This window comes from Peromyscus leucopus, chromosome 11 (genome assembly GCF_004664715.2).
Source record: "Peromyscus leucopus breed LL Stock chromosome 11, UCI_PerLeu_2.1, whole genome shotgun sequence".
Taxonomy (NCBI): domain Eukaryota; kingdom Metazoa; phylum Chordata; class Mammalia; order Rodentia; family Cricetidae; genus Peromyscus; species Peromyscus leucopus.
Window position 1 is genome coordinate 56,463,620 of NC_051072.1, and position 13,496 is coordinate 56,477,115.

The following is a 13,496-nucleotide window of genomic DNA, read 5'->3' on the forward strand; positions in this document are numbered from 1 at the left end:
AGTAGCAGCTCTGTTACACTATGTTGAGGGATGCTAACATTATCAACCAGCTCATCTCCAGGTGTGAAGGCATTCAGCAGCACCAACCATAGTTCTTTGGCCTTTGGTTGCTAATGAGGAATCTATCATTTACATTTACTCCAAGTCCATTTTTCTTTGGCATCTGGAATGAAATGATGCAGACACCTCCTTTTCCTCGGTTCAGGTTGTATAATATTGAGCAACCAATGGGGCACTAATGTGGGCATCTTGGGATAATATTATTTATGGTTAGTTTCAGTTGTCAACTTGACATAATGTAGAATCACCTGGGAAGAGGTGATCTCGGTGAGCGCTTGTCAAGGTTAGGTTGCTCTGTGGGCATGTCTGTGGGGCACTATCTTACTGAGTGGGAAAACCTATGGCCACCCTGGGTAGCACCATTCCCTAGGTTATAAGATTGGAGGAAGAGAGCTGGGCAGAAGCACGCATGCCTTTGTTCTTTCAGCTCTTGGCTAGGACGTGACGAGCTGATTCCAGTTCCAGTCGTCTTGACTCCCACACACTGCTGGACTGTCACCTGGAATTGTGCGCCAGATAATGTTTTTCTCTCCATATTGCTTTTGTCAGGTCTTTTGTCTCAATGACAGAAGGAAGACTAAGACGTCTTCATCGTGATCTCTTTGACAGTGCTGCCTCCCGTTGCTGGTCACATGCACCTGACCTCTCCTGTTGGCTGAACTAACATAATGATTCCCATGGCTCTCATACTGCTTTATTATAATTTTTTGGAAGGTCTTGTAACTACTTCTAATTAAAAAAAAAGAGAGACCTCCAAATTATGTGAATTGTTTTATTTTTAAAAACTTTGAAGCCATTCTTTGTCATTGGCATTTTAATCTGCATACAGAAGGTAAAAATGGAATTATTGCTACCCAGTGTTGACTAATTTGTACTAAGCAATGCTATACACCCTCTAACTGTCTCCCTGCCCACATAGGCACCTCTAATTAGTAGCAACATATTTTCTCAATGCAACTCCACCAACCTTAGCACACAGATCACTGCTACCCGCCATTCTCAGTGCCGAAGACTCCAGGTCTGGCTCTTCTTGTTTACCTACTTTACAGGAAATAATACGCTTTCATGGGTGTTTCTTAAGGTCTGCCTATAGCTATTTCCAAATTTCCTTTTTGGATGCGGTTTCTTCCTTTTACATGCTATTCATTTTGTTTGGTTTTGGTTTTGTTCCCCACTTGGGTTTTTGAGACAAGATTTCTGTGTTTCCCTGGCTGTCCTAGAACCCTGTCCAGATCAGGCTGGCCTCAAGCTCAGAGATCCACGTGCCTCTGCCTCCCAAACGCTGGGATTAAAGGTACGAGCCACCATGCTTCCCCACATGCTAGTCTTTGTGTTATCTAATGTATATAGCTGAGGACAGCCTCAGTTAGTGCTTAGTGACTGGTTATTGTGTTGCAGCCACTGCCCTAAATACTTGACTTATTTATTGAATTCTTGCAATAACACTAAAAGTTAGGTCCATTGCTACTCACATCTTACAGCTGGAGAAACCAGGGATAAATAATAAATGGCAGGCCCTGGATAAGATTCAAGTCACTTTCCTTCTGATCCCAAATTCTTGAGCTCTGAGCTGGAACAGGCTAGGTTCATACCAAAATGATTCATAGTGAGCATCATGCTTCTGCTGGTGCTGATACCAGGCTAGACCAAAAGCTGCTTGTTTTATGGTTTTGCAGGTTGAAACCAATGTAGTGTAATATTTCTAGTCTCTTAAGGAATTTATGGTCTTATGCCTATTAAATTTTTTTCCTGATAGAATTCATAAAGCTGGCTTAGATTTTTATTTGAGTCATTTGGTCTTATCTTTCTGTATTCAAAAAACCTTTAATTTCAAGATAGTAGCTATCTGTGTGGGTTGTCTAAAAATTCCCAGATGGCATTCTTTTATCTGTCCTCAATCCCTCTGTAGCATCAGCCCCCATCTAATCCAACTGGTGTCATCTTTCATTTTTGCGGGGATGAGTTATTGAAGCAAAACTTCATATTTATGTAGCATTTTGGGTAAATGTTAGAGTAAAACATTGATTTATTTTATCACAACAGTCCTATGCAAAACAGCTTTAATTTTTTTTTCTGTTCATTTTGACTCACTTTGTATGTAGCTTTGGGAATCAAGTTGATTTGAAATAAACAAGTGTTTATTGAGCATCCTGTAATATACTGTGATCCTGAGGTTGTGGGGATGTTAGTGTAGTGGCGCTGTATCATGGAAAGGCATGATTCACAGGGTGAGTGCAGAGATGAGGAAAGTAACATTACACTAACTACAAACTCCTCCAGGCGGGATCCTGGTATCAGGTGTGTCCTTCACATCAGTGCGTGGGACAGCAGCATAGGCCAACCTGTTTACTCATTATTATTAGATTTATTTTATTTTATGTATATTAGTGTCTTTCTTGCATGTATATATGTGCATCACACGTGTGCCTGGCACCTGCGGAGGTCAAAAGGAGGCATCAGATTCCTTGGGATTGGATTGTAGGGGCCACAGATAAGCGCTAAGAAAACCAGGAATGTTGAAAATGCTGGATTGTCTCTTTAAAGAAAGAGATGTACAACCTGTTTTCCACCCAGAAAACTGGGAATGGAGGTGGTTAATACCCTCTGTGCTATCTGTATGGCTAGCAGTATCTGGCTCCACATCTGGCTCCCCCAGACTCCTATGTTTATCTCAGTCATCCTCTCCAGACCCTTACATTGAGGTTTTTTTTTTTTTTTTTTTTTTTTTTTTTTTTTTTTTTTTTTTTTTTCCTGTTAGTCTGTAGAACCCACTTTTGTGGGAGTTGTCACGTGTATGTTACAAACAAGAACAGAGGTGGTTTGTAGCCTGGTGATCTTTGCACTATCTGTGTGACTGAGACCACACCAGATCCTTCCCCACACCCTTAAGATGTCACACATGGTCTCTCTGTAGAACCCATCTTTATGAGAGGACACAGGTACTTTACAAAGAGTTTTGATACAGTCATACTTAGCTTTATTGTACACACGTGGCTGAGTTAATTATTACCAGGAATTTTTTTCCATATTGTACTGCACTTAAATATACATAAAATAAACTGCCTGGTGTCAGACTCTTGAAGTTTGAACCAATACTGGCTATTGAGTTGTATTGAACCAGACTTTCTTCTTGCCTCATGTGGATTGACACTCTGCTGGCTTTGGTTGCAGAGACCCTCATGTAGACAGAAGTTTCTCGATCCTTCCTGGGCAGCAGCTGTTTTTATGAAACAATCACTCAGAGGCTTAATATTAATTACACACTGTTTGGTCTATGGCTCAGGCTTATTGCTAGTTAGCTCTGACATCTTAAATTAACTCATTTCTATCAATCTATATTTTGCCACGTGCCTGTGGCTTTACTGGTCTGCTGGCATCTTGCTCCTTGGGTGGCTGGATGGTGTCTGCTCTGACTCCGCCTTTCTTCTCCCTGTATCTTTGCTTGGATTTCCTGTCTGCTATAACCTGTCTTACCATAGGCCAAAGCAGCTTCTTTATTAACCAATGATAGCAACGCATATTCACAGCAGACAGAAAGACCACAGCACCCCCACCTGGGACTGAAGTTAGGAATGGTTGTGAACCTGCATATGGGTGCTGGGAGCAGAACCCAGATCTTCTACAAGATCAACAAGTACTCTTAAATACTGACCATCTATTTCTAGTCTCCGACCATGTTTACTTAATGTCTGATGCTTCTGTTTGCACTAAAACATTTCATTCTTTTATCCACTGGTTTATTCATTTAAATTTTATTGAGGGTCTGTATCCATAAGACTTACCACAGTCTTCAGGATCACTGATGGCCTTTATATCCAGTGTAGGCCTTTGGTCAATAGGGATTCAGTGGGCCACAGTTCATTGAGGGTACATTTAGTCAGTCAGGTCTCCATTTTAAGTTGACAAGACCTTCACACATCTTCCCCAGGGGCTTACATCACTCAGGGTATGTCACCATTGATGAAGTCCTGCAACACTAGTTTCCTGTGTCTTCTGCCATCACGGTCTCCTCACTTTTTATTGCTACTGCCCCATCTTTAATTAGGCTCTATTTCTGCCAACACATGCCCATTCAACACCACTACCACCATAACCGAGTCATCTTATTGCTCAAGGCAGGCCTATTATAGCAAACGTATCCCAAATCTCGGTGGTTTAACTACACGAGACATTTACCTGGTAGTGGATGTGGGAGTAGAGGCTGTTCTGCTCTAGTCATGAACCCAGGCAGACAGAGTCAACATATGGCTCATAGCAGAGAGAGTATTATGAAAGCTTACACAGGTTATTTTATTTTTTATCAGCCAGGGCATAGAGGTGACATACATCATTCCTATCCTCATTTCAAGGAGTAGAACTTAAGTCTATGGTCATGCCTAATCCTAGAGGAGATTGGGAAGTATATCTGTACATTTGCCTCGTGAGCCATCTCCATCACACTTAGCTAGTGACTTTCCTCGTACGGTACCTATGTGTTGAGCCAAATGATAGAAGGAGTCAGGGGAGACTAGAATGAAAGCCTCCTCCTCAGACTAGTGACCGTGGCATAGTCCTAGGCATTAACGTGGGTGGCGCGCCTGTACTCTGAATTCCTGACATGTGTTCGTTGCTGTTCTTCTGTTCTCTCAGGGACATAAATGGCCGACTTGATGCCATAGCTGATGTTCTCCACTCAGAGTCCAGTGTGTTTGAGCAGATAGAAAACCATCTGCGGAAATTACCCGACGTCGAAAGAGGACTCGGTAGCATCTATCACAAGAAAGTAAGTGGTAAAACTCCCCCACCCCCGAGACTCATGGTGTTCCTCAATAGAAGAATGCTAGGTCCTGAAGGGAGATCGTGTGGGTTCTCGTCAGTGCTTGTGAGTAGCATGAGAAACATCTGTAGCCTCAGAAACTCTCATTGTACAAGTTAAGGTGTTCCAGTGTTGGCATTCATAAAAAGTATTCTCACTTTCTGAGACTCCAGCAGCATATGCAGAAGCCCTATTAAAATGCAAGATGCTGTGTTTTATCTTCCAAGTGCGGATCATGGTCAAAATGAGAAACTTACGTTGACCTGTGACTTTGAAAAAGAGAAGCCTTAATTTATTAAAACCTTCTTTGACGTAAACAAAGGGAAAAGATGTTGGTGTAGGATGTGTGAGAGTATTAGTGACACACACGTTTCTACCTCCTCTTCAGGAGTTCTCTGAGCCGTGAGGGGAGGGATCTGACGGAGACACCCTTTTCAGACTGAGTATCCTGAGATCTCTCACTCTGCATAATGCCTGGCTGTGGGTCTCTGAGTTTGTTCCCGTATGCTGCAGGAGGAAGCTTGCTTCTCTGATGATGGCTGAGCAAGGCATGAATCTATGAGTACAGCAGAATGGTGTTAAGAGTCATTTTATTGCTACTTTTCTTTAACAGAACAGTAGCATTTAGTTTTCCTGTAGGTAGCTGGCCTATCTAGTCTCAGATTCTTGGTCACTCAAGCAGAATTGGGTATGGCTTCCATCTTGTGGAGTGAGCCGTAATTCAAATCAGGTATTGGTTGGTAACTCTCAAAAACTTTATGCCAGAGTTGTACCAGTGTATCTAGCAGGGAGGTAACTATTATAAACCAAAGGGTTTGTAGCTAGCTGTCTTGTTGTTTACCCTTCTGTTTTGGTAGTATCCAGAGTATGTTCCAGTACCCCGCGGGTGAAGGCTCTGGGCGGGCACCACCTTGACTTCTCCGTGTTCAATGAGTTTATAGGTGTTGTCTTCAGCAATAGGGCCTTATCATCAGTGTATGGAAAGCAACCAGTAGCTTTGGCAACTTCCTGGGTTGTTTGGGTATGTCCATGGGATCACTTTGGCTGAGAATATAATGCATTTCCAGTGCTGGAAACTTCATTTGGTGATAAGAGACAGCCAAATGGGACTCTGCTTCCCCCAATATTTGATGATTTAATTTAGAGCACCTTCATACATGTATATATTTTAAGAAGCTTCTACTTTATTAGGCTTTCATACAACTCCTCAAATGGCTTTAGTTTTAAGCTGTCCCTTCTCATATACTCTCCCTTACCTTTCCTCTTCCGCTTAACTCCCTGTTGGATCCTCTCATCCATCTAATATGGATCTTTTTCCTTTCCAGTATATATCTCCTTGATCTCCTTCAGTTGTCTTATGGCTCCAGCTAAAGCTCAAGTTCTGTATTGATTAGATATGGAGAGTGGACAACCTTGTTTGTACCTGATTTTAGTGGAAATGCTTTGTGTTTCTATCCATTTAGGCTGATGTTTGTTGTGGCCTTGGTGTAAATATCCTTTATCATGTTGAGGTACAACTTTTGCATCCCTAATGTCTCCAGGACTGTGATCATGAAGGGGTGTTGGATTTTATCAAAGGCTTTTTTGACATCTACTAGGAAGATCACATGATATTTTTCTTTAGCTTTATGTATATTGTGGGTTACATTTACTTATTTTCATGTATTGAGCCATCCCTGCATCTCTGGAATAAAGCCTACTTGATCGTGGTGGATGATCTTTTTGATGAATTCTTGGATTTGGTTTGTGAGTATTGTTTTGAGTATTTTGAGTTTGAACATATCCCTATGTTCATAAGGGAAATTTCTCTGTAATGTTCTTTGTTTGTTGAATCTTTATATGGTTTGGGTATTAGGGTGACTGTGGCCTCATAAACTGAACTTGGCAATGTTCCTTCTGTTTCTATTCTGTAGAATAATTTGAGGAATATTGTCGTTAACTTTTCTTTGAAAGTCTGGTAGAATTTTGCTCTAAAACCATCTGATCATAGGCTTTTTTTTTGATTGAGAGACTTTTAATGACTACTTCTGTTTCACTAGGGGTCTATTTAAAACGCTTCTCTATTATTGCTTTAACTTTAGTAGTTGGTATATATCAAGAAAATTACTCATTTGTTTTAGATTTTCCAGTTTGGTGGGGTACTGGTTTTTAAAGTATGTCCTGGATTTCATTAGTGTCTGTTGTTATGTCCCCTTTTCATCTCTAATTTTTTAATTTGTGTCTTCTCTATCCACCTTTTAGTTAAATTTGGCTAAGGGTTTGTCAATCTTATTATTTTTATTAGAGAACCAACCCTTTGTTTCATTGATTCTTTTTATTGTTTTGTTGTTGTTATTTATTTGTTTCTATTTTATTTATTTCAGCCAAGACTTTGATTGTTTCTTGCTGGCTAATCCTTTGGGGTGTTATTTCTTCTTTTTGTTCTAGAGCTTTCAGGTATGTTATTAAGTTACTAATATGAGATCTCTCCACTTTTTTTTAAATGGAAATATTTAGTGCTGTGAACTTGCCTCTTAAGCACCTTCATTGTGTCCCATAAGTTTGGGTATGTTGTGTTTTCATTCAGTTCTAGAAAGTTTTAAATTTCTTACTTAATTTCTCTCTTTACCCATTTTCCATCAAATAGTGAGTTGTTTCATTTCCATGAGTTTGTAAGCTTTCTGTTGTTTCTGTTTTTGTTGAAATCCAGCTTTAATTCATGGTGGTCAGATAGAATGCAGGGTGTTATTTCAATTTTCTTTTATCTGTTGAGACTTGCTCTGTGTCCCAGAAGGTATGTATATTCTTTTGTGTTTGGGTGAAATGTTCTGTAAATATCTACTAGGTCTATTTGGATTATGGCATCAGTTAACTCCAGCATGGCTCTGTTTAGTTTTTGTCTGGCAACTTGTCCTTTGGTGAGAATGGAGAATTGAAGTCATCCATTATCACGGTGTGAAGGTCAATATATGATTTAATCTGTAGTAGTGTTTCTTTTACGACCTTGGGCGTCCCTGTGTTTGGGGCATAGATGTTAATTTAAGAATTGCAATATCCTCTTAGTGGAAACTAAGGAATCCCTGCCACTGTCCCCCAAGGGGAACATCCATTTCAGAGACCACGCCATCTTGTGCTCCCTTGTCAGGACTTTCCTGATCCTAGAGGCCCCCAGGCAGTATTGGTGCTGCCTTAGTTTAGGAGGCTACATGGTTTCCTTCTCTAACAGTAGCTTCCTGGATGCCGGCAGCCTGCAGATGTCAGTAGTGAATCAACATTCTTGTCCAGGGCTGCTTAGCCCACCTTGGGCTTTGGGCTCATAGTTCTTTAGTGAATTTCTCTGTACAACTGCCCTGTCATGTCTGGAAAACACAGTTTCAGTGTGGTCATCTCCCTCGTCTGACTCTGACAGTCTTTCTGCCTCCTGTTCTGTAATGACCCTGAGCCGTGAGAGGAGAGGGCTGTGGTAGCACGTTCTTACTGCTAGGAAATGATGCATAATGTGCTGTGTAGTCATGCTACAAATGCATAATGTTGTCTAATGCAATGTTGCTGAAAGAGGGTGTCTTAGTTAGGGTTTCTATTGCTGTAAAGAGACACCATGGCCACAGCAACTCTTAGATTAGGGTTGGCTTACAGTCCAGAGGTTTAGTCCATTGTTATCATGGCGGGAAGCATGGAGGCACACAGGCAGACATGGTGCTGGAAAAGTAGCTGTGAGTTCTACACCTGGATCCAAAGGCAGCAGGAAGAGAGAGAGAGACACTGGGCCTGGATTGAGCATCTGAAACTTCAAAGCCTGCCTCCTGTGACACACTTCCTCCAACAAGGCCACACTTCCTAATAGTGCCATTGCCTATGAGCCTGTAGGGGCCATTTCTATTGAAACCACCACAGAGGGCTAGTAGCTTACTAACGTGACAGAATTTATGCTTCAATCCAGCATCCTGACTGAGTTTTAGTTGCTGTGTCCTTTAGTGCTCCCATGTTTGATGTGGTTTTCTCAATTGCCATTGCAGTTTTTTTTCTGGTTGACTCTTCACAAGCAAACTTCATTTATATGTTACCTTTCTGCCAAATACAAATTACCTGCTTAATCCATGGTAGAACGAATTTTATATGCCCAAAGTTTAGTCTGACCAATTTTCATTAATGTTTACTTTTTAAGACTTGTCTTCCCTGGGAAATTGTGCCAGAATGATAAGTACTGCCTTTGAGGATATTTGTGGTACCCAAGAGGACTTATGTAATTGTTCCCTGTGCTGCAGTTAAATTAGAAACAAAATACAAACTGGATTTGGTAATGCAGATCCTGGGGAAGAAGATCCCTGAGTTGATTGTGCTCAGTGGAGTCAATTGTAACACTGTGTACTGTGCTTCCGTTCTGCTGGCTGGCAGTGATAGACACCATGTTGATACTGGAAAATTCTGTGCTGGGTCTTTGGTGCTGCAGAGAGGTACAAAACCATGTGTTAGTTTGTATCCTTGGCCCAATGCCTGGCAGTCAATGCTATTACCCTCTCCAGTCAGCTGATCTCCAGGCAGGCACTTTGCCTTCACTGTTTGAAAGGATTCCTTGACAGATGTCAGAGATTTTTTTTCTCTTTTTCTCTCAAGAGAAAATAAGAGCAGAACAGATTTTTGTTTGAGCTGTTAATCAGAAAAGCAAGGTCAAAGCGTCCATAGCTGGAGGTGGCCACATCCTGCCGAGCTGTGGTGATTTCTAGGCCGTCTCACTGCCAGTCTTTCAACTTCTCTCTCTTAGCTGTTTACCTCTCATAAGCTCTGAGTAGTTCTGCAAGTTTCCGAACTGGAGAAAAAGTTATAATCACATTCATGTGAAAGTAATCAATGTGCAGCGCGAGGATGCCTTCCGCCTTGAAATCTCTGATTGTATTTTACTAGAAGAACTTGTGACTCACTCGGAAGCTGTTCCTTGGTGCTGCTCTGGGTGTTTCACTGGATTGCGGCTCAAGATTGGCTCAAGTCTGAATGCTTCCACCACGTTTTTCTTAGCTGGCTCTTGTCCCCACCGTCAGTGCATGACATTCCTTAGTTTTTGTTTTTTTTTTTTGTAAAGCAGTGGTTGCGCAGGTTTTTCTTCCTGGCCCTTTAGTTTTGTTTTTTCTTCTTCCTACATTACTCTAAGCTCCTGCTGTTCGCACCAGTGATGAGTGACATCCTGCATCCTAGTTCTGTGGGGCAGCCTAGGCCCCGTGGTTGTAGAATTCTTATCGAGGTGCTTTATGGTGGCAATGATGGGAGATCCCAAGTGGGCTTAATTAATGTGCAATAAAATAAATATTTCTTTTTATATTAAAACTTCCAGGTCAAATCTTAGAAAATCGTGTCACAGGAACCCATGTTAGATGCTAAAGTTGGTAAATACATTTAAGAATAAGGATGTTTCACCAATGTTGAGAAAAGAGAGCTTGCCCAGTCTTGTATGTAAATGGTTTCCTAGCCAGGCTGAACTGAGCCCAAGCCTCACGTTACACATGGACCTTAGGCTCTGACCCTTCGGTGCTGTGTCTTGTGCCTGTGGCCTGTTCTTTGAAGCATAATTGCCTTAACCAAAAGATACTCACTTTTTATTAGCTTTTTTCCTTTGGTTTATTTCTTTTTGTACCTACATGCTTCCAAGATCTAATACAGGTAGACTTTTTAACTTGGTCGCTTTTTGTTTAGTTATTAAATTGATCCCTAGTTTTGTGCAAAATAGGCTGATAATGACTGTGGTAAGTACTTCACAAATGACCTGTCCTTTGTATGTCTCAGGAGAAAGAGAATAATAATTTCTTTCCTATTAAGAAGTTCAGTCTAGAAGCCTGGCTTTCCAAGGGTGTTTATTCATGCTCTAAGAACCTTATTAATAGCTGTGAGGTTATACCTATATGATCTTCAAAAAGGTTGCTTCTACTAATAGAAAGATGATGAAGGATGACATCTACTAGACATCTACTAGAGAAAGATGTCTGTTTTACATCTTGGACATTTGAACAAATGACAAATGATGCCTTGTAGTTTTAGTTTATTTTTTTGATGGTTATCAAACTTGGGGGTTCACAACTGTTAACCTGGCCCAAAGATGGAGTCACTTGGGATACCAAGGAACGACCTTTGTGGAACCCAGCCCCTCTGGGGAAATGGAAACTGTATGGATGTTCTGGACCTCTTGCCCACAACAGTTTCTTTTTCCTTAATGCTTTCTTGCCCAACTAAAACTGTCCTATAAAACCCAAACTGCCTTTTTGACAAAGCTGTTCTCCCCTCTCCCAGAGTGCCTCTCTTGGTCTGATTCTCTCCTTAAGCCTCATAACAGTCAGTGTCCCAATGTCAGATCTAGCCACCTGTCCTCAGTAAACCAATTAAAAGGGCCAAATTAAAATAGGGTAAAGGGGCTGGAGAGATGGCTCAGAGGTTAAGAGCACTGGCTGTTCTTCCAAAGGTCCAGAGTTTAATTCCCAGCAACCACATGGTGGCTCACAACCATCTGTAATGAAATCTGGTGCCTTCTTCTGGCCTGCAAGGATTCATGCAGGCAGAACACTGTATATATAATAAATAAATCTTAAAAAAAAAAAAAAAACAACCCCCCCAAAAAAAAAAGCAAAAAAAAAAAAAGCGTAAAGAAAAAGGAGTCTGGATTTTATTTTCCTCTCTGATCTGGACTCCTTTAGATGCTTCTGGATGTTTTCTATCTATCTACGATAAAAACCTTTCCCCAAACCACAGAGGGGCCATTTCACAGGTTCTTTACTGCACCCTGGTTTACAGCGCTATCTCTCTTTTTAATCCATGCCTGGACTCTGACCTTGAACTTGCAGAGACCCTCCCACCCCAGCCTCCTGAATGTTGGGATCACAGGGGAGCCACCACATCCAGCTTTTTAGATTAAAAAATATTTCTTTTTCCAGTGCTCTACGCAAGAGTTCTTCTTGATTGTCAAAAGCCTGAGTCACCTGAAGTCAGAGCTTCAAGCATTAATGCCTGCTGTTAATTCCCACGTACAGTCAGACTTACTCCGAACACTCATCTTAGAAATTCCTGAGCTCCTCAGTCCAGTGGAACATTACTTAAAGATACTGAATGAACAAGCTGCCAAGTAAGTGCAGACTCCCACTTCCTCCCACTAGTGACCGTCAGCTAGTGTATTTGCCATTTGGTGTGGGAAGTTGCTTGAGTACATATGTAATTGGGAACATTTATAGTTGTCTACACTCAGGCAGTTCGCAATCTAGGACAGATGAAGTACTTCCCCAGGTATCAGGTGACAGAGGGTAAAACTAAAGCCAGGTAGTAGCTAGCAGTTTATTAACTCCAAAGCAGGTGCCAGATGGCCCTTGTCCCCATTTCCTAGATGCCAGGGGTGATTGTGTTTGTGTGTAGAATCTGCAGTTGTCCTCTTAAGGGTGTGGTTTTGTGGTGTATCTTACAGGAAGCTGAGTGTGCCTTTGTTGTTATTTTCTGAGTAGGCAAATGACATGATAGTTTATTTCTTGGTTTTACCATACAAATTGTGAATAAAGTAAAAATGATTTTGTCAGAAGTTAAGGAATGTCTCTATAAATATTCAGTGGCAGAGCTGGACTTAGAACCTCATTTTCCTGAGTTCCAGTCTGTTGATATTTCATCATGCTACAAAATTGATAACTGGTCTAATTAATACGCTTCAATATCCGGATCTGCACTTTTCATATTTTAGAGTTGGCGATAAAACTGAATTATTCAAAGACCTGTCTGGCTTCCCTTTAATAAAAAAGAGGAAAGATGAAATTCAAGAAGTTACTCAGAGTATCCAAATGCATTTACAAGAATTACGAAAAATACTAAAACTTCCTTCTTTACAATATGTGACTGTATCAGGACAAGAGGTAATGTCAAACATATTTTCATTTTATATCAGTTTGCCTGGAGTAGAAAAGCTATTTCATAATATAAGTAAAATCTCTGGATAGGCTGTTATAAGCAGTGGTGCAGAAAAACTACCAAACTAGACCCCTCTATGGGCACAAAGAAAGATTTATTGGTATTCAAATTGCCAAGGTTGAAAGAGCAAAATGGCCCAAAGCAAGCAGATTTTATATGATATCAGTGGGGTGGGGGTCTGAGCTGACACCGGCTGTCAAGGTTGATGGGGAACTATGTGAGGTCCCCTCTTGGATATGGGTGATGTGGGGCGGGGGTTGAGGGAGGTTCCTGGAGGATTGAGGGTGGTCCTTGCTGGACAGAAACCCCCTTAAGAGATCTGCTTTTCAGTAAACGGAAACCTTTAGGCTTGTTTCCCTGGCAACAGTCCTTCTGTTTAGAACAGTGTTACCAGCATCTCCTTTGGGGCACGAGGGAGGGGCTTTGGACTTGACAGTTGTAGATATCATCATTAAAAACCTGCTGTCTTTTCCCTTGGAAATATGCCATAATAACCTGTTTCGACAAGAAATTGGGATAACGTTTTATTAATCTTTCAATAAATTCAAGCAATTTGATGTTACGTGTGCCCTGTTACCTGTTGAAGATACAGTACAGAAGATCTTAGTTATTATTAACAGGGTCTAGGGCCCAGGCCTGAGATGCCAGCCTTGAACTCCTGCCTTACAGAGGAAATGGTGCCAGGTAGACCACACATACTGGTTGAATCACAGAGTGACTAACTGACAGCACTTCC

The 13,496-nt window shown here is 41.2% G+C and overlaps 1 protein-coding gene across 7 annotated transcripts in view; it reads left to right on the top strand.

Annotated features, from left to right (window-relative positions):
• Msh3 (mutS homolog 3) overlaps nt 1-13,496 on the top strand; it is an 87,979-nt gene that overhangs the window by 18,487 nt on the left and 55,996 nt on the right. For all 7 annotated transcript variants that reach the window (XM_028891035.2, XM_037209512.1, XM_037209513.1 and 4 more), the window contains exons 5-7: nt 4,690-4,822; nt 11,749-11,936; nt 12,537-12,705. In XM_028891035.2, the coding sequence (XP_028746868.1) occupies nt 4,690-4,822; nt 11,749-11,936; nt 12,537-12,705 (490 nt within the window). The remainder of the gene's footprint in view (nt 1-4,689; nt 4,823-11,748; nt 11,937-12,536; nt 12,706-13,496) is intronic.